General features: G+C 36.2%; 1 protein-coding gene across 1 annotated transcript; it reads right to left on the reverse strand.

Moving 5' to 3' along the window:
• Nucleotides 1-1073: 1073 nt before the first annotated feature.
• On the reverse strand, nucleotides 1074-22992 carry LOC134848872 (uncharacterized). Its single transcript, XM_063866385.1, has 7 exons — nucleotides 22379-22992; nucleotides 14006-19339; nucleotides 13286-13520; nucleotides 12080-12941; nucleotides 11475-11633; nucleotides 2459-2611; nucleotides 1074-2126 (listed from the first exon to the last, which is right to left on the reverse strand). The coding sequence occupies exons 1-7, from the start codon at nucleotides 22659-22661 to the stop codon at nucleotides 1671-1673; spliced, it is 7482 nt and encodes a 2493-aa protein (XP_063722455.1). The 5' UTR covers nucleotides 22662-22992; the 3' UTR covers nucleotides 1074-1670.
• Nucleotides 22993-23458: the final 466 nt, after the last annotated feature.

A 23458-nucleotide genomic window follows, 5' to 3' on the forward strand; every position in this document is an offset into this window, starting at 1 on the left:
ACCGCCGACGTGTTGCGAGCTTGTAACAGAGGGTAGGACTTATACGAAATGCAGAGCAGGTTATCGCCGCGAAGCTGCGACGCGCGCGTAGCGCCCCCACTGGTGACCTTAAAACGAGAATATAAAGTTTCAAATTACCTTCAAAAACTTGCGAGTTGTCGCTTTCCTTAAATTTCGTGAGTTGTCTTTTGTTGCGAGTTGTCGCGGTACCGCTATAAACATGTCTTCGACACCAAATCTGTTTATCTCGACAGTTAGTAATTTGCCATGAAAGGAAATGGAATGAATGATTTCTCTAAAAGCAATTCTCTCTTTTACAACTTTTTGAAAACTTTCTTGTGCGAGTAGCCGCTTCAGGCAAAAAAATATAACTTTCGCAAAAAAAAACTATAGTCTGACGCAGTTACAGAAATTGAAGGTGAAAAGAGCGTAGGAAACAGCGTGATCATTTCTCGTTCACGGCCAAGTCTTGAATGTTTAGACTCCCTTTTCGCCTGACTGTACTAAACTATTACTATTTTAGGAGAAACGCAGCCACACTTTTAATCTATCGACCACACAAAGGTGTATGAATTTTCTGCATTGAGGCGTGTTACCACAAAATAACATCTGTTAAAGAGATTTGTTAATGTTCAATAAGAAATTTCTTTTCAGTCGTGATTCGATTGATATTTTGAACAATTTGGAAAAACTTTCACAAAACGATGAATTGAAGTTTTGCTTTCAGTCCAAAGATTCCCAAAAAGCCAAATAAAAAAACCTGAAGAAAAATTTGGACCAAAAACTTAGTTTTTGTTTTTGCTATTTGTGCTTACTTTTTATACTATAAAACTAACTTGTTTTATTGAACGTCTGCGGCGACAGTTTTTCCAGAACATCAAATTGTCTGCAATAAGTGATCATGTTTACAAACAAAAGGACCTCGAGCCAGCGTTGAAACAGTTCCATTTGACACAGTGCTATTTTTAACTGTTTATTTGTTTTGTCGAATTGCTTAGTTAGTCAGTGAAAGTCAAGTATCAGTCAAAAGTCAGAAGTCAAACTGAAATAAAAAATAATTCCCACAAAAAGAGGAGTGCATTATGGTTAATTATTTTGTTTTTTTATTGATTAATCTACTCAAGTTAATTTCGCAAGGGGTCGGATTTAGGACTTTCTCAGGAGAAGTAGGGGTGGGGATAGTTTTTGGAAAGCAGGGCAAATCAAAGTTTGAGGGATAACAATAAGGTCTTGAACAAAAATTTGCTTTCTAATTTCTCACTACCTCCTCGATATTGGTAACCCAAGGCTTGGTTGACCATAGATTATTGTCCCAGACTAGTACCACCAAACCCCTGAGAGACGTGTTACATCCGTAAATACGCCCTAAATCTTTATTTTCTAAACGTCACAAAATCAATAATCTTTGTGAAGATTTTGCAAAACTCAAAATGTCACGCCAATTTCATGTGTGTAACCAAAACGATATCTTGTGACGTCTAAATTGCAATAAATTTTCTCAAATTTCATCAATAATTTCACTTAATTATCAATAATTTCACCTAATTTGATTCTATAACTGCGCACAAGTTTTATGAGTTAGGTACTTCGGCTTTTTTTGTTCTATCTAAATAACTTCTATAAGAGTTAAGTTAGTAACTATCAACTAGTTGATGTTAGTTTAGTAATGTTCACATTTCGATTGAATCGTGCTCAAAGTTGGCCAACATGGCCTTTTTTTGCACCGCATTTTTGGACATTCGGATTCCGACTTGATCCGAGTCCACTTTCAAGTAGTCGCATCCTCCAGTCGCGAACTGATGACTCATCGTCTTCATCTGTTTCGTTTCGTGTTGTTGAGACCCGACCTGAAAAGTTCCAAATCCGACTTGATCCGAGCCTAAATTTAAATCGTCGCTCGTCACTTGTTTCGTCTCGTGGTGCCTTCGTGACACGCAGATGTTCATTTTGGCTGTCGGAGGCACGATGTAGCTCAAGTGGTCCATGTAGTCTCGTTCGCCTGATCCCGACAGCATCTCGGAAACATACGACGACTCCTGATGCACGTCGGTCGTTCGTGTGACCTTTACTGTCATGTTGTTGATCGCAGCAGCGTCTTTATCCTTCATCACTTTTTCTTTGAGAGGCTATAAAAAATCAATCTAGAAAACTTCCGCATTACAATAAAATAACTAAGCAATTTTAGAATTGCGTTTAAGTTTGAGATGTAGCAGGTTTTTGGGCATTTTTTGTCATATCAGACAATTTCTCCATTTTCTCTATAGTTTGATCTGTGTTACACAATTTAAAACTTAATCTTAACTGCAAGCAGCCCATAATGAGGCAAATTCTTCAAAAATTTTTTCATATACTTAAATAATAGTATAATTTTAATAAATTTAAATGTATTTAATTTCAAAATTGAGGCCTTTTTGGTCGCTTTCTCAGTGTTTAGCAATAAACTGTTAGAAAAACTCACGCGATAAACAATTTCTCGTTCTTCAGAAACCTTTTCTGAGAAATTGCGAGACTGCTTCTCAGACATCGATCCACTCATGTTTTCCGAATTCTGATGCAGACTGGCTCCCCTTGTCACTTTTATCTTCATGTTGTTGATAATTGCAGGGTCAGCCTGAAATAATTTTTTTTTGAAAAAGAGACGTGCCCACGCTGACAGAGATAGTTGTAAGATCGATTAAGTAACTGAAAAGATTATATGAGATTCTATATTTAATTTAAGATATGGTTATAAGAAATAAAAGAGATTCAAAAAAATACGTATTTAAAATGATATCAAATCAATATGAATATAAATTGATCTAATATTAAAGCTAAATAAATCATTTTAAAATGATTGTAAATTGGTCTGTACAGCTTTTTTGTCCGACTTTTGAAAGAAGTGCGGAATAAATTAGAGTGGGGAGGTCTTTTATTCAGTCAACATTACAAGGCCAAACTGTGCATTTTGTGAATTGTAAGTGGATTCCGCAACAGGCAAAAATTGGATTTGTCGCGGAATCCGCAACATTGCTATTTTTTTAATCTTCTCTGTTGTTTTGGATTCCACGGACAAATAGCTAAATCACTGTATTGCTCAAAATTGCTCCAAAAAGAGACATCTTTGCGGAATCCCCTACAAATCGTAGGAACAAATTATAATATTTGTGTTTAGTAAAAATAATTTGTCGCGGAATCCGCAATTGTAAGCGGAATCCGCAAACTATAAGCGGAATTCGCAAATTGTAAACAAATTTCGCAAATTATAAGTAGAATCCGCAGAAATTTTTGGAATCCACTTACATTTGCGGAATCCGCTTACATTGGCAGAATCTGGAACAATTACCTATATTCGCTCGTTGCTGAATTCGCAACGAAATCAATGTGCCCACAAAACTTACGTTACAATTATTTGTACATCCATTAAATTTTTGTAATTGGAATCCACTTACAATTTGAAACACGTGTAAAGACTTGTCTCTGGAATCCGGGAACATACAGGCACAAAATTGTGCGCCTATCCAGTGCACAGTTTGGCCTCGTAATGAATTTGTTTTTAACAAAGCGTTTTGATTATTTTTTTTTCATCTGAAAAATTTTGTTGTCCTGAGCTGCATATTGGAAAAAAATGTTAGCTGCGATGAATTTTTTGATAATTATGGGGTTTTAAAAATTATTAATTTGGCCAATTTGAGATAATCAGCGCGCGATATTTTGCGTTCTTCTAACACGCTCGAGCGGCAAACCAATGTTTCTATTTAAGTTTAGAACAACAGTTTAGCCCTATTAACGCAATACGAGACGCTAAACAAACCTTTTGTATTTTACAAAGCATGTGGGGCATAAAATTAAGAAAAACAATTGTTTAATTTTCATTTTTTACGTCAATTCTTTAAGGGGAAAATTCAAATTAGCCTTCAAGTGTAGTCGGAACCTTAAAGACTTTTGGCTTGTTCTACTCCTAATTAAAACTGGTGATTTGGAGACAAAATATTATGAAATCCTTTTTTTTACTGTACTTGTAAATTGGTTAAGTTTTAATTAACTTGATGTGCAGTTAACTTGATTTTTTGTCTCAACGTTGTTCCGACCTTTTTAAAGATGTAAAGAAACTTTGTATTTGAGTTTGTTTTAGTTTTTTTAATTTGCTTTTTGTTCTTTTCCTCACAAAATCAACTGCTAAATTAAACATCGTAGTGAGTTGAGTGATTTATCATATAATGAACTTTTCAGTCAAAATTCCAACGATTAAAAAAATTTCCAAAAAAATAAAGCCGAGAAGAACCAGTTTGAAATTTTTGAGTTTTCGTCTAATTTCGAGCGAGTAAACCGAGTGAGCAGGCTTACAATAGTTTCTTTTATTTGCTTAAGATATTACAATAGCTTAATCAAAACCATGAAAACTTAGTTTTACGCAAGCAAAGGTAGATTTTTTGTTTTTCAGCTTCATTTCGAAATCAAAACTTTCAAAAATTCCAAATGAAATTGCAAAACAATTTTTTTTTGAATTTTTTTGAATTTTTTCGTTTTTCTAGTCATTTTCTTTAAAACAATAAAATTTGAAAATTGCTTGTTTTCTGACAAATAACTCCGGGATCTAGTTTTTTTTGTTCAGACACTTTTATCAAACCAGGCAGAAAAAATCTAATTTGAAATAAAATTCTGTTGTATATTTTAAGACCATGCTCGGAACAATCTGAACTACTTCCACAGTAACCGGCTATCGTTTTTGTTTTGCATCGTTTGACAACAATGCAAAAATTTCTGCAAAATCATATGAGTAATGCAGAAGTTTGCAACTTTTTGCAGATAATCCTAATTGCAGAACTAACATGAACTCCATACCTACTCAAATTTAGAAGTAGAGTCAAACTTTAATGTTTTCATCCCACCATTCCTACGGGAAAGCATCGATTAGCATAAAACTCGGCTATTATATATTTTTTTAAATTGAAAAATGGATCGGTTAGCAAACACAAAATCCAAACACAAAATTTTAAGCCATGACAGGGCGGGGTGTGACTGCTCACAGTTCATCTGATAACGAGTTTATTTTTCCTGTGAATTGCTTATTTTCCCAATTGCTCAATTTTTGGTTTCTCAATAATGCAAGTTTCAATTTGAGCAGATTATGATTGTTCTTTTTGAGAAAAAAGGCTATTGCAAATATACTGGTCGATACATTTTCTTGTTTTAAAAAGTCTACGCTAGTCCAGCTTTTTGCTAATCACACGATCACACCCCCCTCAAGTTTACAACACCCCTCCCCTTGCTTAGTTCCCCGTATATCACCCCCTTGCGAGTAAAGTGTTTTGTCAAAGTGTAAAATTTTTACGAAATGGTTAAAATAGTAGAACCTGGACTGTTAAACATTTTTTTTTCTAGCGGGGAAACCAACAGCACTGAGGTTGTCCAAAACCACTCAAAAAATATTTGTTCTCTTTTGGTTCATTTGCTGAAAATCATAGAAGTTCTCAAAACCTTATCGTTAATTTTTTTCAGTGTGGTTGCCTCACGATACTACAATTATGAAGAAGTTTGAAACTTCAAGCCTGTTTTTGTAATAAATTCAACGGGTTGCAATTTTCCCTTTAAAATCACGTTAATTTTGTAAAATTGCATGAAGGATCATTGAATATGTTTGAATATGGTCTGTGAATATAAATGCTAAGCATTTTCCACTAAGAAAAACCTGACTTGACTTTAAGCTGTTTATACATTTTCCACTGTTGTGAATTACAAATTAAGAGCTATCTTGTATCGGATATGAATTCGGGATGAAGCGTGTTAAATTTCGTTTCAGTTCTTAAACAAATAGCCGTAAAAATACATTCGCTTAATTATTGTCGAAAGATCTTTTGAGTGTTTGCATCAAAAAATTATTTTTCCTAGTTAAGGGGGCAGACTGTTATTAACCATTAGCCCCAATTACTAAAAAAGAGAAATTCCATGCAAGTTATACATACCTTTGTTTTTCGGTCGACCAATTTTTTCTGGCACTCTCAGAATACTGTAAAGATACTATTTTGACACTAATTTTTTGGCGCCGCAGCAAATTTTTGAAAAAAATTTTGACCAAACACAAAGTTTGTGCGAAAAAAAAATTGCGCGCGTTCCCCTTCAAAATTAGATTATAGAGGCTCTGAGACGCCGAAGGCACCTGTAGAAAAATTTTTGGGTTCGTCAAAAATGAATAAGACTAGTCGAAAATGAATCTCGTAAAATATTACCATATTGGGGGGACCCTTTGGTTGGCAAGGGGGTCAAATCCCTGAAGGGGAAGGCTTCCGCCTCCCTCGCTCCACCCATAAATCCACCCCTGGTGGCCATACGAAACTTTAAAATTTTTCTGCTTCGGCCACAAAGCCTGCGCACTTGAGTTTTGTTCTAATATACATGATTTTTCTAAATGAACTCTGTCAAAATAAATAAAGCTCCAATTCCATCCCGGAATGAAAAAGCTTTCAAAATTTTCTATTTTTCGTGCACATTACAAAAGTTTTAAGACTAAAGTAATGACTGCTAAAGAGTTTTGTCATTTTTGTTCCATACATGGATGAAACAAAGGATCAATCTTACAATCTCTCCCCCCCTCCCACCTAAGTGACCAACGTAGACCCCTAGCCACTTATTAAACTTAAAAAAATTAATTCTGTTCAATGTATGCATTTCGAACAAGCGCGCGCACAAAACTGGTTGCCACAGTTTTTATTTGTGACTGCGTTTGAATGCTGTTAATAACCTCAACTAACGTATTTTTAATCAATTTTCTTTAAATAAATTGTTATTTTTCTATTAATCTAAGGTATACTCAAAGTTAATTCTAGAATAATCCATATTTTCTCCCCCTAAGTGATTCGAAACAAAAATATGGTAACCGTGGGTAGAAGTGAATAGTCACAAAAAAGGTCATTTTGTAGAGCAAGAACGCGCTGCGAAAATAGACAAGAGCAAGAACGCAAGAAAAAATCTCAATTTGAAATATAGGAAAAATTAGACAAGTTTGTAGAAAACAAAACAAACGTTTGCTTCCCATAAAACTAGTCAGTTTTAATTCAAATGATACTTTTATTTATTCACGAGAAATGCATTTCATTGTTTTTTGTGAATGTAGAGCTTTTGAAAAAGTTTGTTGCGAATGTGAAAAATTGATTTTTGTGAATATTATGATTTCATAACGCTATGTACCGATTAATTGCCCGGGTTGACCTCCATACACCGAAAATGGTTATCATACAATTCCGTACATCAAGTGTATGGAAAAATGTTTGTCATACAATTTTCATACAATTTCTAAAAATGGTTGAAAACTTGTATAAACTTATTTCTGTGGATGTTTGATTCTTATAAAACAGTCTGGTGATAAAAAACTGAGGTGCTCGTTTTTTTGAAAAAAATGCTTATCATGCAATTCCCATATTTTCTCCCCCTGCCCGGGTTGGGGGAGAAAATATGGGAATTGCATGATAAGCATTTTTTTCAAAAAAACGAGCGACACAAAAAATTTTTCAAGTAATTTTGAAAATTTGGCCCAAAAAATTTTTGTTTTTTTTTCAACCGCAAATCGAATTTCGTACGAAAACAAACATTTTTCGAAATTTTTTTTTTGCATACAAAATTTAATTTTTTGTGTGCATAACGTAGTCCTGGATACGATAAAATTGGCTTTTATTTTCTTTTCACTTAATTTTTTTTTCAAAAACGCTGAAAATTCCAATTTTTTTTGTATGGGGTGTTATTGTAAGCCTTGATCAATGTCTGATAACTTGAAAATTCAAAAATTTAAAATAATCATCTTTAAAAAATTTTGCCAAAAAAAAGTTCGTTACTTTTGTTATATGAATTGTGAAAAACATCCAAATTCAGGTCGTTTGCTATGCATTGTAAATGCAAGACCGTCCAACCTTTGGGGTTTTGAGTAACCAAGGTCTTTGTCACTTGTGTTCGGTTGCAAACACAACCGAAAAATTTACAGAAACTAAATTTAGAAAGAAAAAATCAAACTTTTTGGTTTATGGAAAAACATCTATCATACAATTTTCATTTATGGAAAAATGTTTATCATAGAGATTTCATACAATGTTCTGTACGTATGGCATTGTATGGAATTGTATGACAAGAAGTTTTTCATAAATGGAAATTGTATGATTAGAAGTTTTGGTCAACCCGGGTGAAACGACGTAACCGCTATGACTATAGTAGATCGGGTTCTTATGTTTTGATATGATCAGTTGTCTGTCTGACTCTACAATGAAGAACTAAAATCAACTATAAACACTTATTTATGAATCAAAATATAATCTTGCTACTTTGTGAATAAGTTTTTACGTCACCTCAGGAGGATCCTTTACAAAAGGATTTCAAAAAATCACAAAATTTATTGATACTTTGGGCCGATCTAGCCTCGCACTCTGCCTTGCACAGACTTGTCTTCTAATCAACTTTAATATGGTGGAAAGACGAAAAAATAGAAACATTAAAAATAATTAATTTTCAGAAAAACTCCTCCTCTTCATTCTTCCCAAAATTTGAAGATCCTCCATTAGGCCTGAAATTACCTCAGATTTAGGTCAACTTTTTATTGCGTCCTTTTCACTACCGCCACTGACAAGCTCCAGGGCCTGATTGTTTTCTACAGCCAGATTTTTAGTAATAAAAAAACTATGGCTCGTGTATACACTTGTTCTACGTCAACTAATTGTTTTTGTGAGCCTGCTCTCATGATAATAGTTTGAAAACTCGTTACCACGAACTGCAGCTGGAAATTGATTACCGGTTTTGAAGCTGTTTATTTATCTGCTTTTTTCATTTATCTCTCAGGACTTTTGAAAATATAGACAAAATTTTTTAATGGGTTTTATATTTTTGGGTTTTTAGTTTTGTTCATTTTTCACTAACTTTTTGTAAACAAATATTTTGGTGTCACCCCAATACGAGAGGTTTTGTTGCAAATTTAGAAAATTTTGATGCGGAATCCGCAGAATTGCAGGTTTGACAATTGATAATCTTCTGAATTGTACGTGTAAAAGGAAGTTTATTTAAACTCAGAAATCGTTTCAAAATGAACTGATGCCAATTTATTCTTCTAAAAATAAACTCTAGGTTAAATATATCACATTCTATTTTAAAAATTTAATTTCAAAATTTTCAAAAAATTATAACAAAAAGTATTCAATAGCCCGGGTTGACGTCCCATGGTTAATTATCGCTTTTTCTGTAGTAACCCAGTGATCGCTATTTTCCAGCGCTGATTCATGTATAATTGAGAGTTTTTTGCATAGCTAAGCTTGCAATATTTCAGAGCTGTTTTAGTAATGATTCCGTAGAAAATCCTTGCTAAAACTTAAGAAATTTTCGTTCATTCTAGTAGCTTTCGAACAAAAGTCTTAGTTAATTAGCCCTTTAACTACACTTAATCTAAGGCTTGATGGGGCAGAGGTAGCATACATGTCTCTAAAGATGTTGGTTGCGGGATCGCTATTTTTGCTCATTTTGATAGGTTTTTATCGCCTTTTCATCGCTGAAATTTAACCAAATTAGCAATTGCCATAAATGTAGTTGCCCGAAGCTTAAAAGTTCAAGATGTTAAGAATTTCACAAAATTGTGTACGTGGATCACTTTTTCGATAGTGTGTTTAAGTGAGCTGCGGCTACTTAAGAACAGTTTTTTTTGTATCGCAAATCATTGATTTTAGAAGTATCTATTTTTGATTTTGATATCTAGAGATACCCACAATAACAAGTAATGCAAAAAATCGAACATTTGTGGAATTAAAATTGATTTAAATTGATGCTATTAGCTGTATTTTGGTATCAAATTGAATCGAGTTTAAATTGATTGAAATTGATTTTTTTGAGTTTTTTCTGCATTAGCTCTGTAGCATTGATTGCAAACCATTTCTGTCAGTGCAAGTAGAAAAACTAACAAAGGAACCGAAAAAAAATCTTTGCTTGCCCACACTCCTTCACCAAAAGTAAATAAATCAGTCTGAAATAAAATCAGCAGACAACAGTACCTTTTGGACATTGAGAAAAGTCTTCCAACTTTTTCCAACTCGATTTAGGTTTTGGATCAAAGTTAATGAGATAAGACCAACCACCAGGAATGTTAGAAAAAGCACTTAAAAAATCAATAAAATCGAACTTTTAAAAAAACTTTCGTGTTTCCACTTGAAAGCTGGCGTGTTTTTATGTGAAAAAATCTGGTGAAAAGTCTATCAAAACTCTTGAGTTTTCAAGTGTTTTTATTCAAAGGTAACAACCAGAGACTTGCATTGCTCACGTCTTCTACGTAAAATTTCTTTTACAAACTCAATTACTTCTATTAAAAAATTCAAGAAAAAGCACGTAGGCAACGCAAAGCTCTTGTTGTTACAATTAATCAAAAGAACTTAAAAGATCAAATGTTTTACTAGAAAATTCAAGTTACTTTTTTTGGTGCTTCTTTTTCACGAGACTTTGCTAGGAAAATCTACCATTTTTACACAAAAAATCAGTTAAACCAAAAACTGGTCACCCGATACATACGAGAACTTCCGACAAAAACTACATTTTTCCCGATGAATGATATTTTTTAAATGTTTATCTGAAAAATAGTCACAATAATAAAGTCACTGGTTGACACATTTTTCGATAATTGACGAGATATTATCTTCGTTCAGTATCCTGTATAACCCTGTTAGTGATAACAACTTTTTAATTTTTTTCTAGTCCTACACACGGATCATGATTTTTAAAGTATGTTAAAAATTTGAAAAATCTGAGAGCAACTTTCCTGTGTTCAGAGAATCTTCTCTCCTGATTTTATTTGAGCTTAGGCACTCTAGTTTTTTAAATATGTTTTTTTTTTAAAGAAGAAACTCGTGAGCAATGCTCATGTGAACACACTTGAATATGTTGAAAAAATGTACTATGGACTTAAGATCGAAAGTACTGCTTTGTTTAGTTGACAACCAACAACTTAGGGCGAGTTCTTTACAAGGTACCGTAGGGGAGCAAAAGTTTGAAAAGTACTCTGTTTTTATCTCCAGCCGAAATTTACGTCATATGAAAAAAAATGCATGAATTTCTTAATTTTTTTGAGATCGGAAAAAGTAACATGATGACAAAGTTAATTTTCAGACCATACTTTCTTCTAGAAGGGCAAAAACCATAGTTAAGAGTTGTCATTTATCATTTTTAAAAAAGATTCAACGGTGGCAATCTATAGAAAAATTTCATGGAAGGATTTTAATTATGCTTAAGGAAAACTCCATGAGAACGATGATTTTGTCAATTAAATGCTAATGATTCGTATTCTAGTTATTTTTAATATCTGACAAAAACAGAAAAAAAAAACAGCATGACAGACACTTGTACATTTGAAGGTATTTTCAACTGGCAAATACGTTTTTTTTGTGTGTTTCATAATTTTTTATGTAACGGATACGTATTTTTGACTAGTTTATATCTCGGCTGGCTTATACTTCGGCTCGTTGATGTACCACTCTGAGAACTACCTGTGGCTCCTGTTCTTGACGGTGGATGTCGGCGCTTCGGGTGACCTTGATCTGCATGTTGTTGATGACTGCCGGATCAACCTTGAAGCTCCTGGACACAATGTCATAGATGAACTGGTTGTTCTTCTGGTCAAACGCCACTGGAACTTCAGCCCGCACCTAAAACATCCAAAAAACAACATTTAGGCTTTATCCCTCGTGGACAAATCGTCTCAGAAAAAAAATTGTTTGTGAATTTTTAAAAGTGCTATGTTGTTTGAAACTTTCGAAAGATTTTTATTCAACTTTTCATTATTGCATCCAATTTACTTCCAATCAGTCCAATCACTTTTGGCTTTATAATGCTACGCTGAAACTCATTTCAACTTTGAAAAAACGCAATTTTTACGTCGGAGAATAAAAGATATACAGCTTTGAATCCATTATTTATTTCAAATTTTGTTCATTCTGCGTTTTCGAATGATTAGAAGGGTCAAGATAGTTTATGAAGTCTAGTTTATTTTCAAACAGTTTTAATGAATTTATCGATTTGGCCTTAACAGACTTAAAACGACCGGGTGAAAAAACTGAAATTTTACTATTATTAACTAAGTTTGCACTCTGACCTGGAAAATGGCTTGTGGTATGTCACTTCGAGTAATAACTTCATCCTCCCTCTCAACTCCGCAGTTCACGAGAAAACTTTCGGCCAATGGCACTGCTTCCTGAAAATGCTCGTCGTCTCCGCCAGCAGTAAAGGGTTCGAATCTCCCCCACGGCGCCTTTTCAACAATTTTCTTTTCTTTCTTGCCGACAATTTCATCGGTTTCATTATCCGAAACCGGTTCAAATCCCGACCAGGTTGGATTTTCGAGAACTTTCTTTTCTTTTTTGTCAACAACTTCGTCAATTTCAGGGTCGCTTTCAATTTCAGAGTCGGGTTCTGAGTTTTGGTAATCCGAAAAGTTATCGGTTTTACCAACATGCTCGTCTTCTTCGGGCAGTGGTTCGAATCCCGATCTTGTTGGGTTTTCGAGAATCTTCTTTTCTTTCGGCTCTACGAACTCGTCAATTTCGGGATCACTTCCCAGTATGCTGTCGCTCTCGTCGTCTTCTGTTTTGTCATCTTCGTTGTCGGAAACGTCTTCTGCTTTTCCAACCAAAATCATGTGACTCAAATCATCAGCAGTCGTTAGATGTTCGCTCACGTTTTGCTGCGACTCTGAAGCCTCGTATCGCTCGACTTTCTCAACGCTTCCCAGAAAATCTTCAGAGAAGCTTTCGGGAGATGAATCAATTTTAGTGCACTCGGAAACATCTTCGTCTGCTGATAAAGAGTCGAACTGACTCCCCATGCAAGTTGTGGCAATGAGCTTAGTAACGAGTCGGATAAGATCCATGTCAGGATCTTCATTCACCATTTCGTCCTCTGGAATTTTTTGGGTCCCCGACATTGAGAGAGGCAGTTGAGCAACTCCTCGTTCAAAGCTAAAATATTACCACATCTTCTTTGTAAAATAAATATATTTTAAAAAATAAAAATTAGCCGGCTACTGTGCGAGTAGCACAGAAAAATAGAAAAAAGTGTAAAAATACAGTTTTTTTCATGATTTGTAGATGTTTTTTTGTAAGAATAAAAAATATTATAACTAGTAACCTGTAGCTCTATAAACGTTCACAAAAATTAATTTGCTCGGTATTGCTGTATACATCACTCGACCCTGCACGACTGATTTTAGGGGTAAACAATTTTGTTGGGACCTTGTGGTTGTGACAATTATGAAAAACTGTTCACATGTACTATCACTAAAAAAAATTTTTTTTGTGCTAACCGTTGCAATGTCATGTCTCTTACAGCCAAAACACCTCCATTCAGAGTTATTTCAACCAAGTTCTCCGAGGCCTCTGGTTTCTGGGACTCCTGCAGTGAGGTGGAGCTGCTGGCGCCCTCTTCCATATAAGGACAGAATTTGTCGAAATCGAGTTGCACTTCTAGCAGGTCGTTGTCGCCTTCCAATTCGATCGTTGAGACTTTGAAGTTATCCGACAGCGATGCATCAGAATTTCCTAAAAATTCATACTTGATTTTACTTGAAAATAAAGCAAAAATACATAACCAATAATTTCTTGACTACAGAACGCATGAAGAACAAAAAAAAATGGCGCCTGTTCTTTGCTAAAAAGGTCTCAGGAATCCCCATCGTTAATAGAAAATTAGAAATGCGCTACGTTTTTTGGATGAACAGAATTATTATTGGAGATTTTTGCACGAAGATTAGGGTTTCGAGTGTGATAAAATGTCTGTGGTTTTCTTAAAATAGAGGACGAGAACGAGCATTACTTTAGTTCCCTGTTTTCCTTTGGAATGCGACGAATAAGCCCAATTGACTGAAACTTTTTTCCAAAACAAACAAAGGTTCTCAGTGGGTGTACTTTTCCAGTGACAAATTGATAACTAATGATAAAATAAAATGAGCTCATTCAAAACCTTTCATTGAAAGTTTAGGCAGTAGTTCCGATCCGGTTAATGATTAAAGTAATAATCTATTTACCTTTTCCGATAACTTGAGGCACTTCAATTAACCTCAATGTGACCTTCGACCTCGCTTCTGTTCCCACAGTTGCCGGTTTGACCCTGCGTGACCTCTCAGAGCTCACCAGCTGCAGTTTCTGAGGCACAACTCCTTCATCCATAACTTCAATGTCATATTCTTCGGCTGAGTCGTACTTAATTCCATTCGTTTCCTTTCCGAGTGCCAAAAATAAATTCAGCAAAGACTCGTCCGATGATTCGTATTCTTCTTTCGACCACAGACCCGAAGAGGCAAGAACCCCGTTCGTTTTTCCGATTTTGACTTCGTCGTCCAATGAAATCAGTTTAAGACTCTCAACAATTCCCGAGGCAAGAACGTCTTTTTGACACTTCTTACCCGAATGAATACAATTCTCATCGGCCGAAAACTCTCTCGCCTTTTCCGTTTGCGAGTTAGAAACTTTTTTGTTCACATAGTTTTCGGACTCTTGTAAGTTCAAAGTTTCGTCCATAGCTCGAGCTAAAATTCTGCTAATTTCACGTTCGGCCGTTAAAGAGCAATCATCGCCGAGCAAGCTTTCAAACGGTTTCAGGCCATTTCGTGCTTTTTGTGACAGGTCTTTGGCTTCGAAAAGTGAAAGCAACTCATTTTTGCCGAAAGCTAGACCTCTATCGAACGATTTTACTGCTTCCAGTGTGCAAGTTTTGTTCACTGATAATTTGTTCGCTTTTGTGTTGAAAACTCGGAATTCCTTGTTTTGTGATTCTTGCAGCTTTACTATTCCAAGATCGTTTCTGGCGAGAATCGAATTCTTGAGTTCTTTTATATCGGAAATCGCCAACGAATTGTCCTTGGCGATATCAAATTTCTGCAACTTTTTGCAATCATTACCTCGGTTCGCAATTGGCTTCACAGCGAAGTTAGCATCAATCCAGTTTTCGTCAATGTTAAAATTCATTTCAGCGGCACGAGCTAAAATGAAATTTTTGAACAGTTTAAGATCCGACATTTTGATCGATTGATCTCTCATAATATCAATTTTCTGTAGCTTTTTGCCTCTAAGAATGTCGCCCAAAAGTTCATTTCGGTTCATATCTTTAGAATTGATCCACGTTTTTTCAAGGTCAATGTTCATTTCAGCAGCTCGTGCTAGTTTGTTCAATTTGGCGACACTTGCCAAGAAAGTACTACGCACAGGAGTACAAGGCTGTTGCATTGTTTCTTCGAATATCGCCGACAGCATTTCACGCGGTCGGGTGAACTCGGAAAGAGGTGATTCCAAACCAAACCCGATTATCGAGCTCTTCGAAACTTGTTTGTGTGACAGTTTTTCCGAAACGGAGCTCGGCTGGTCGGTAATTTTGGATTTTTCTCTATTTTCAAGTCCCATTTCTCGAGTTCGGATCCAAGTCTGTTCATCTGAGTTGGAGGCACAACCGTCCGAAACAATTTTTGTGATTAGGAACTTGAGTGCTTTTTTGTTTTCTGGCAAAAGGCTATCGTGTTTTATGAGTTGAGCGTAGAACATCAAAACAGCAGGCAAAGCTTGACTAGCGTCAAGTGACATCCATTTCACAAAGGCAAACGAAGCCATCGCCAGAACTTTTTTCTGGTCTAACTTCGGTTGTTTTTCGCCGAAATTTTCACTCCTCGATTGATAATCAGCGTTCATTTTTTCCTCAGGTACTCGACTTTCTTCGTTCAAATTCTCAGTCATAATCAACTGGAAAGTTTCTGACAAATCGGCTGTCAAAGCTTTGCCCATTTTCGTCTTATTGAGTGATTCGGCTATGAATGCTTCAAAATTGGAATCCGGAGATTCATTCACACACCTTGCAAATACTTCAGAGAAGAATTCACGCGTTCTGGTGTAGCTTTCAGGTTGCTGTTCTGACCCCACGGCCGAAACTGACTCTGCCTTTATGTTCTTTTTCGAAACCTTTTCATGCTCAGAGATCTTCCTGCCTTCAGCCTTTGAACTTAATTTAGCCGGACCGGTCATTTCTCGTAATCTCATCCAAGACGACAAAATTTGCTCCGATTCCTTAACGAGGCTCTCCGAAACAACTTTGCTCTCCCAGTACTTTTCAGAACCAACACTCTTTCCCAACAGTCTTTGATGTTCCACCAGCTTGGCGTAGAATAGAACTAGAGCTGGAATCAGCCCAGGATCCACTTTATGCCATTCAATCGAGGCGAACTGCGCTATGGCCTGAGCCATCTCTTGACTCAACTTTCCTTTCTGGTTGCAAATTTCCTTGTTTCGAGAGTAAATATCCGCCCTCGCTTTAACCTTCTTACCCTTCGCTCGACGATCGTTTTCGCTGATGTTTTTCGTCTCGCGCATATCAATTTGTTTTTCACATCCAAATCCAAACAGAGTGCTGATCGAACTTTTGATTCTCAGAATACATTCTGTTGAAACCGATGTTTGATCACTCTTGATCTTTTTAGATAAAGCTAATTTCGATCCGTTTTCTTTCAGCAAAGCCTTCTGGTTCTTTTCCTCAATTTCCTTCCATTCATAGTCGTCACCCAAATTCCGATCCAAAGCTCGTGCCAGCTGTATACAACCAGCAAAATCAGCAATGAAATTCTCCCCACCGTTTTTACAACAGGATTCCAAAATACCTTCCGAAATCTCAGCTGGGAAGATTTCCCTCGTTCTGATGTAGTTCTGCGGCATCTTTTCCGACCCCGCAGCTATTACGGGTACGGTAGTTTTCGGTTCCTTTGAAATCTTACTGTGTCGACCTATATCCGATTTTTCAGCTGTGTGAGTTGTCTTTGAAGTCGCATTCATTTCCCGCAATCTTATCCACGTTGAAAGGCATTGTTCGGATTCTTTGACGAGACTTTCCAAAATCACCTTGTTAGTCGTGTATTCTTCAGGACTCAAAGATTTATCCAGCATTTTTTTCTGCTCCACCAATCTGGCATAGAACAGAACCAACGCTGGAATCGACTCTGGATCGACTTTGTGCCAGTCTATCGAAGCAAACTTTGCAATAGCCAGAGCAATGTGATGACTCCATTTGCTTTTCTGTTTGAAATCAACCTTGCTTCGATGTTGGACATCTACTCGAGTTTTTGAAATGGTATTACTTTTTCGCTCACACTTGTCATCGATATCATTAGTTTCATGTAAATCGATTTCTTTTTCAATGCCGGCTCCAAACAAAGTTTCTATAGAGGTTTTGATTCTCAATTTACACTCGCTTGCGACCGTTTCTTTGTCGATGCTCACATTTTCCGGATGTTTAACTCTGCTCTGATTCTCCTTCAGAAATGAGTTTCTCTCTTTCTCTTCAATTTGCGTCCAGAGTATTTCTTCATCCAGATCACGGCTCAAAGCCCGTGCTAACTGAATGCAAGAAATGACATCTGGAACGACATTTGCTTCGTCAATTTTGCCGCGGTATTCCAAAAAACACTCGGTAAATTTTGCTGCAAATATTTCACGTGTCCGCATGTAATTTTGAGGTGTTGCGTCACCTGCTTTTGCCAGGATCGGTTCATTTCCAATGTCACTTCTTGATAGTTTTTCATGGTTAGAAAGTTCACTTTTATTGGCCTTCGACTTTGGCTTTGATCCGGTGTCCGTCTCTCGTAATCTCATCCAAGTTGAAAGACACTGTTCAGATTCATTAACGAGGCTTTCCAAAACAGCCATTGTAGTGACAAACTGCTCTGGCTTCAGATTAGAATCCAGCAGTTTCTTATGTTCAACCAATCTGACATAAAAGAGAACGAGGGCTGGAATCAATTCTGGGTCAATTTTGTGCCATTCAATAGACGCAAACTTCCCAATTGCCAGAGAAATTTGCTGGACCCATTTTCCTCTCTGCTCTGAGAACTCGCTGCTTCGACTTTGAACATCAGAGTCGGTTTGAACCTTTTTAACTTTCGCTTTTGGTTCGTTTTCGTCTATTTCATTTGTTTCGCCCATTTCTAAATGTTTTTCTTGGCCAAATCCAAACAAATTGTTTACCGAGACTTTAATGCGCGTAATGCATTCATCGGAGACAGATTTTTGACCAGTGTTGATCTTTTTAGACTTCGAAACTTTGCTCTGATTTTCTTTCAGGAAGGCTTGGCGCTCTTTCAATTCAACTTGTGTCCATTTCAGCTCAGAGTTCAAATCGCGATCTAGAGCTTTAGCCAATTGGATACAATTAATAAAATCAGCGACAAAGTTTTCGCCTCCATTTTTGCCGCAAGATTCCATGAAGCATTCTGAGAATTCGGCTGAAAAGATTTCACGTGGCCGTAAATAATCCTCATTGCACTTTTGTTCCAAGCCAATTGCTTTAATTGGTTCTTTTGACGTTTTCGATTTGTCAATGTTGTTATCGGCGGCAGATTTCTGTTTACTCGTCAATGTCGAATCTTTCGGGGCGATATTCATCTCTCGGAGTCTTGACCAGGATGCCATACTCTGCTCCATACCCATCCCTTGGGTTTCCATCAGGGATATTATGTAATCGAATGATCCTTTGTCCTCGAAATCCAGAATTCTTTGCTGTTCGATAAGTTTCGCGTACAACATTACAATACTCGGTATGGCATCGTGGTCAATGTCGAACCATTTGACAAACGCAAAGGAAGCCAGGGCCAAAATAGCTTCATTTCTCACTTTTCCGTTCATAGTTCCAAATATTTCCTCCCTTGTTTGTCGTTTTTCACTCGTACTTCCCGTAGAAATTTTCACAACATTATCCAAAATACTTTCCCAAGTAATAGAATCCGTCTTCGCCGCACCAATCAGCATGTTATACGTAGTTTCAAGTAAATTTGCAACTGAAAAGTCACTTTGAGTTGTAGAGTTTGCGTTTTCTTTGTTCGATTCGAGTTCCTGGAAAATGTCTTCAATTTGCTTCCAAATATCCAGGACGCCTTCGGCTGCAGCAAACCCTTCCGGAAGCAGCCCCGCGAAAGGAGGATTGATTCGGATGGACTCGGCCGAAAACTCCAACTTCGGTAAAGTCGAAACATCAGTAGTTGTTTCCGGGTTCAGTTTGCTCAATTTTTCTCGCAGACGTTTCCAGAATTGAATTTCATCATTGAAAGCCGAGCTGGCATTTGTCGAGTTTCGAACTGAGAACTCACCGCGAGGCTGCGAGTGTGAGTTAGGCTTTTCGTCTTCGTCGCCATTCGGATTCAAAGCAAAGAGTTCACGCGGTCGAGCCCAAAGTTGGGTTAAAATGTGGGGCTGAAGGAGGGTTAGACAGAGGGATTTTTGAAGAGAGACGTCTGGGATGGCACTGAGGTGCCTCATTATTTGTTGCGCACATTTTGAATTGTCGGACCAGTTCGTTCTTTCTCGCAGTCGGATCCACGACTCCGCCTCTCCTAAAAGGAAAATAAAACTTCAATAGACAAAACTGACAAAAAATCAGCTTCGGCGGTTTTTGTTGCAATGAACTGAAAAATTATCGTATAGATTCTTTTTATTGTTTTGAATCTTAGCTATGCTCTGCATGTTTGAGAACGGAGGTTCGAATAAGTTACGAATATTTCAACATCATAGCAAGATATAAGTAAAAAACAGACTCTACAAATTGTCAGTTGATATTCAATTAGCAAAGAAAAGTCATTTTTTTCTGAGTATTTGTGTTTTCTAAACAATATACTTTTTCCACAAAAATATGCGATGGTAGTTGAAAATGGCTTGAAATTTAAAGCTTTCAGAGTTCGGTCCATTTTCGATACTTTTTCGTATTTGGACATTTTAAAAACTGGAACGTTCTTATGATACATCTGATAAAAGTGATTTATTATGATAAAAATTGTAAACGTATGTTTCAATGGAGTTTGTATTGTAAGCAATATCAGCACGGCAACATTTTTCAAGGATCAGCAACTCTAAAATAAAATTCTACAAAAGCATACAACAGTTAGGAAAGCAACAACTTGCAAGAATCCGAAATTAGACTAAAACGCGGCATCATCAAATACTGACCACTACCTACACTTCAGTTAGCTGCGCTGACTCGAAATATTTGTAGCATTGTATAGAAATACTAGTGCTTGCCCTAATCTAGTTTTTTTTTCGACTAGGTAAAAAATGACGAAGTATTTGATTTGAAATGGGAGTGTTTTTTCTTCAAATAATCCTCGAGTTTTTACCAGCCTTTTTTGATCGAGAGTTCTTTTACAACTGAATGATACGGATTTTTTTAATCCAAAAAATAGAAAGATTTTGCACCTGTGATCGTTTTTGCGAAACCATAGCTCTACAAATTGACATTTTCACTGATTTGGGAGATGTAAAGAAAGCTACTTTACAGTTTTTAATAATTTGTGATATAGTTCCAGGCCAAAATGAGGGAAGCTCAGAAAAAAGATGAGGAATGGTATCACAAAAAACTTCGCAAGACATTTCGCTCAAAAAATTTTATATAATTTTTGACTGCATAACATTTTTCTAATACAGCTGGTTTATAACCTTACGGGCAATCAGAACACTTAGCACTTGGTTACAATCGATTTTGCTTTATTGTTACGACTTTCGCAACTAAAGTAACGGAATGTTTGTGCTCGGAGTGGTTTTTTACGTCAGACAAATTTCGACTTTTTAGCTAGCCATTTCTGACGGAATTGTCTAAATCAATCACAATATATTGCTGCCCTGAGCTTAAATTTGAGAAGATATTTTACCTGTGATTAATTTTCGTAAGCTTATGGGTGTTTAACTTTTGCCATTTTGGCCAATTTGGGACAATTAACGCGCGATATATTTCGCGCTATTGGCGTGTAGGTGGAGATCCAATCTGCTTTAGAAATTGTTGCAAATTGGTTAAAAGAAGCTTATTTGCCATAATTGATTTGTTACTAGGAGCAAAAGTTATCAGTTTGTAATTTATAAGGCGTGTGGGGGGATGAATTTTACATAAAATCTCAAATTAAAAAAAAATCATTTTTTATCGTTACATTTAATTTTTTCATGTTATGACTGCTCTATAGACCTTAAGAGGCATGAAATAAAAAACTATGTTCCATGTAACATCAAATTTAGGCGGCAACTTTTCTCGCCTTTTCCGCCTATTTCAGTTGTTTCCCCATGTAGATGTTCAATGCGTTTTGGCGCTTTTTTTCTAGAAAATAGAAATATGCCGCTGAGCATGGGAAACATTTTCTATGAAAAACAGCAGTCTGACGCCATTTTGTATTTTCAGTGTTCAGCATGGTTAACCAGGCTTCATCTGATGTTACTTTGGTTTTTGCTTCAAAGTCATGTTTGAAATTCTCATTGCCAGGGTTTTTATCCGTTTGCACCATCTACATCAGTTCCTGTTGAACGTTTTTTTCTTTGCTTTTTTCGTTTCTACACTATAGAAACAACATTTTGGATGAAACTGTACCCAAACTCGTGTTAGTGCAGTACAATATCAAACTTGTTTGATTTTTCGGATAATAAAAGTTTTCACCGCCATTTTTTTTGCCTAAAATGGCCGTTTTCCGCATGAAAAGGCCGCCAATTTTAGCATGGTTCCCCCTAAATTTGATGTTCTTGGATTTAATAATTGCTTGCTTTCATGAATTGTCGCTTTCAATAATGTTTAAGAGTTTTGCAGTACTTACGATCACTAAAAGTGGGAAGGAAACTTGTTTTCGGGTGTCTTTTTTGTTCAGGTTTTTGTAAACATTTTATCTTACCGCCACAAACAATCATTTTTTTAAAATTTCAGTGATAAATTATATTGTGATAGTGATTCATTTTACTCGCAAGTTAATAATTGTTAAAATTTTTTCCTGAATCCGACTGACTAAAATAAAACTTTATGGCTAGAGAACGGTTTTGCAAGGTAGAATATGCAAACCAAATGTGTTTGTATTAGCCTATCTCGCCCGCGTGCTAATTTTGAAGGTAATAAGATCTTGTTGTGCTCAATTTTGAAGACAAAAAGTGCTCGTCGCTTGAGGATGAAGCAACATTACCCAGCCCAGAAAAATAACAAAAAAAATCATGTAGTTCTTAAACAGGGGCACAACAGCGGTTCGCCGTGATGAGCTGTACAGCTCTTGTGTTGGTCCTTTCCCCCGTGGATAAATGTTCTTAATCTTGTGAACGAAAGGTTTCGCAGTAAAATTTTGCAAGTGGTAAAAAAAACAAAAGTAGCCAAGTTCTTTGATTATGTTTCGACCCTCCTTGATTATCTTTTAGACCATCCCTTTGCACGAATAAAAGCTGGTAATATTATAAACAAATTTTGAAGCCTCTGTTTTAGTTTTTTTTCTTTTTTGATTTTAGCAAAAATAACCGTAGTCGGAACATTCTGTGCAACTTGCTGAACAACCAGCAATCGTTGCTGCGGGTTGCCGGTTGCCTTTCATTGCGAGTTGTCGTATAACAACAATTATTACCATGGAGTTTGGTTGAATTCTTACCATGGTGCGACTGGGCCAATCTGGCATCTTGCAGAGTAGTCAATTCTTTGTTCTTCACGACCTGTTCACACTTCACAGCAGCAGCTGTCGTCTTCGTCGTCGTCGTTGTCTCATACCCACTGTCATAGCATTCAATTGAAGTAGTGGATGAATTGGACGAAGATGACGAAGATGAAGAAAACGAAGTCGACGAGACTGTTTTTACAATTTCTGTTCTCGTTCGCCGACTTGACTTAGTCGTGGATGATGCAAACGAATTTTTTGAACTTAATTCGCTTTTCATGTTAGGCAAAACTTGTAGTTATTTGAACAAGAAAAATAAGAACAAGTTGACAGTTTTCCTTCGTCAAATTATTTTCTCTTCCCAGGCAGCGTTGCTTTCAACTGTTTTCAAAAATCTAACTGAACAAACTCAAATGTTCCACTCAAAGCCAGTGTAGTGTTGTAAATCCAGGCTCGAAACGAGCACCAGTAAAATAATCTAAGATCAGGCTTAGCTTTACTGCAGCCAAATGTATAAATCAAGAGCAAGCGGCTATGTGTTAATAAGTTTTGCGAAATAGCTCTAATAAAGAAAACCTTGTAAAGTTGACCCAACAGGTAAATGTGGTTTTGGGTTTTTATGATAGTTTTAAAAATATTGGTTTTAAGTGGGGATTTAAAGTGAATGTTGGGGTTGGTGTTTTGATTGTAATTCAGGTAACGTTTTCCATGTGACTGGAGGGAGTCAGTGATAACAGTCTATGCATTACCTGACTTGCTTCTTATTAACTTAAATCCCGATTTATATATTTTCATTCATTGAAAATACTGTCCATTATGTAGACACACTAAAAGAAAAAAGAAGTTCTTGCAGAAAAATGATTGTTTTAGATATCGTAAGTGTCTTTCGGAGATCGTGAGCATATCGTACAATTTTTTCGTAAGGTTGTATTGTCAGTAAAAATATGTGCCCACTAAGGTTAAAGGTCAAGTTAATAAACTATCAGTAGAACTTTCCAAAAAGCTGTTCAAACCTTATAAATGCATTTTAAATTTTTGTCTTATTGTCGTTAAATTGTCTTTATGCACATTTTTTTG

Source organism: Symsagittifera roscoffensis, chromosome 6, assembly GCF_963678635.1.
Source record: "Symsagittifera roscoffensis chromosome 6, txSymRosc1.1, whole genome shotgun sequence".
NCBI classification, from domain to species: Eukaryota; Metazoa; Xenacoelomorpha; order Acoela; family Convolutidae; genus Symsagittifera; species Symsagittifera roscoffensis.

Excerpts from the sequence above, each read along its gene's own strand:
- LOC134848872 (XM_063866385.1), bottom strand. The coding sequence starts at position 22,661 with ATGAAAAGCGAATTAAGTTCAAAAAATTCGTTTGCATCATCCACGACT. Across the intron at positions 19,340-22,378 it reads ATTGGCCCAGTCGCACCATG|GAGAGGCGGAGTCGTGGATC; the intron begins GTAAGAATTCAA and ends TTTTCCTTTTAG. Across the intron at positions 2,127-2,458 it reads AACGAGAAATTGTTTATCGC|CCTCTCAAAGAAAAAGTGAT; the intron begins GTGAGTTTTTCT and ends GATTTTTTATAG.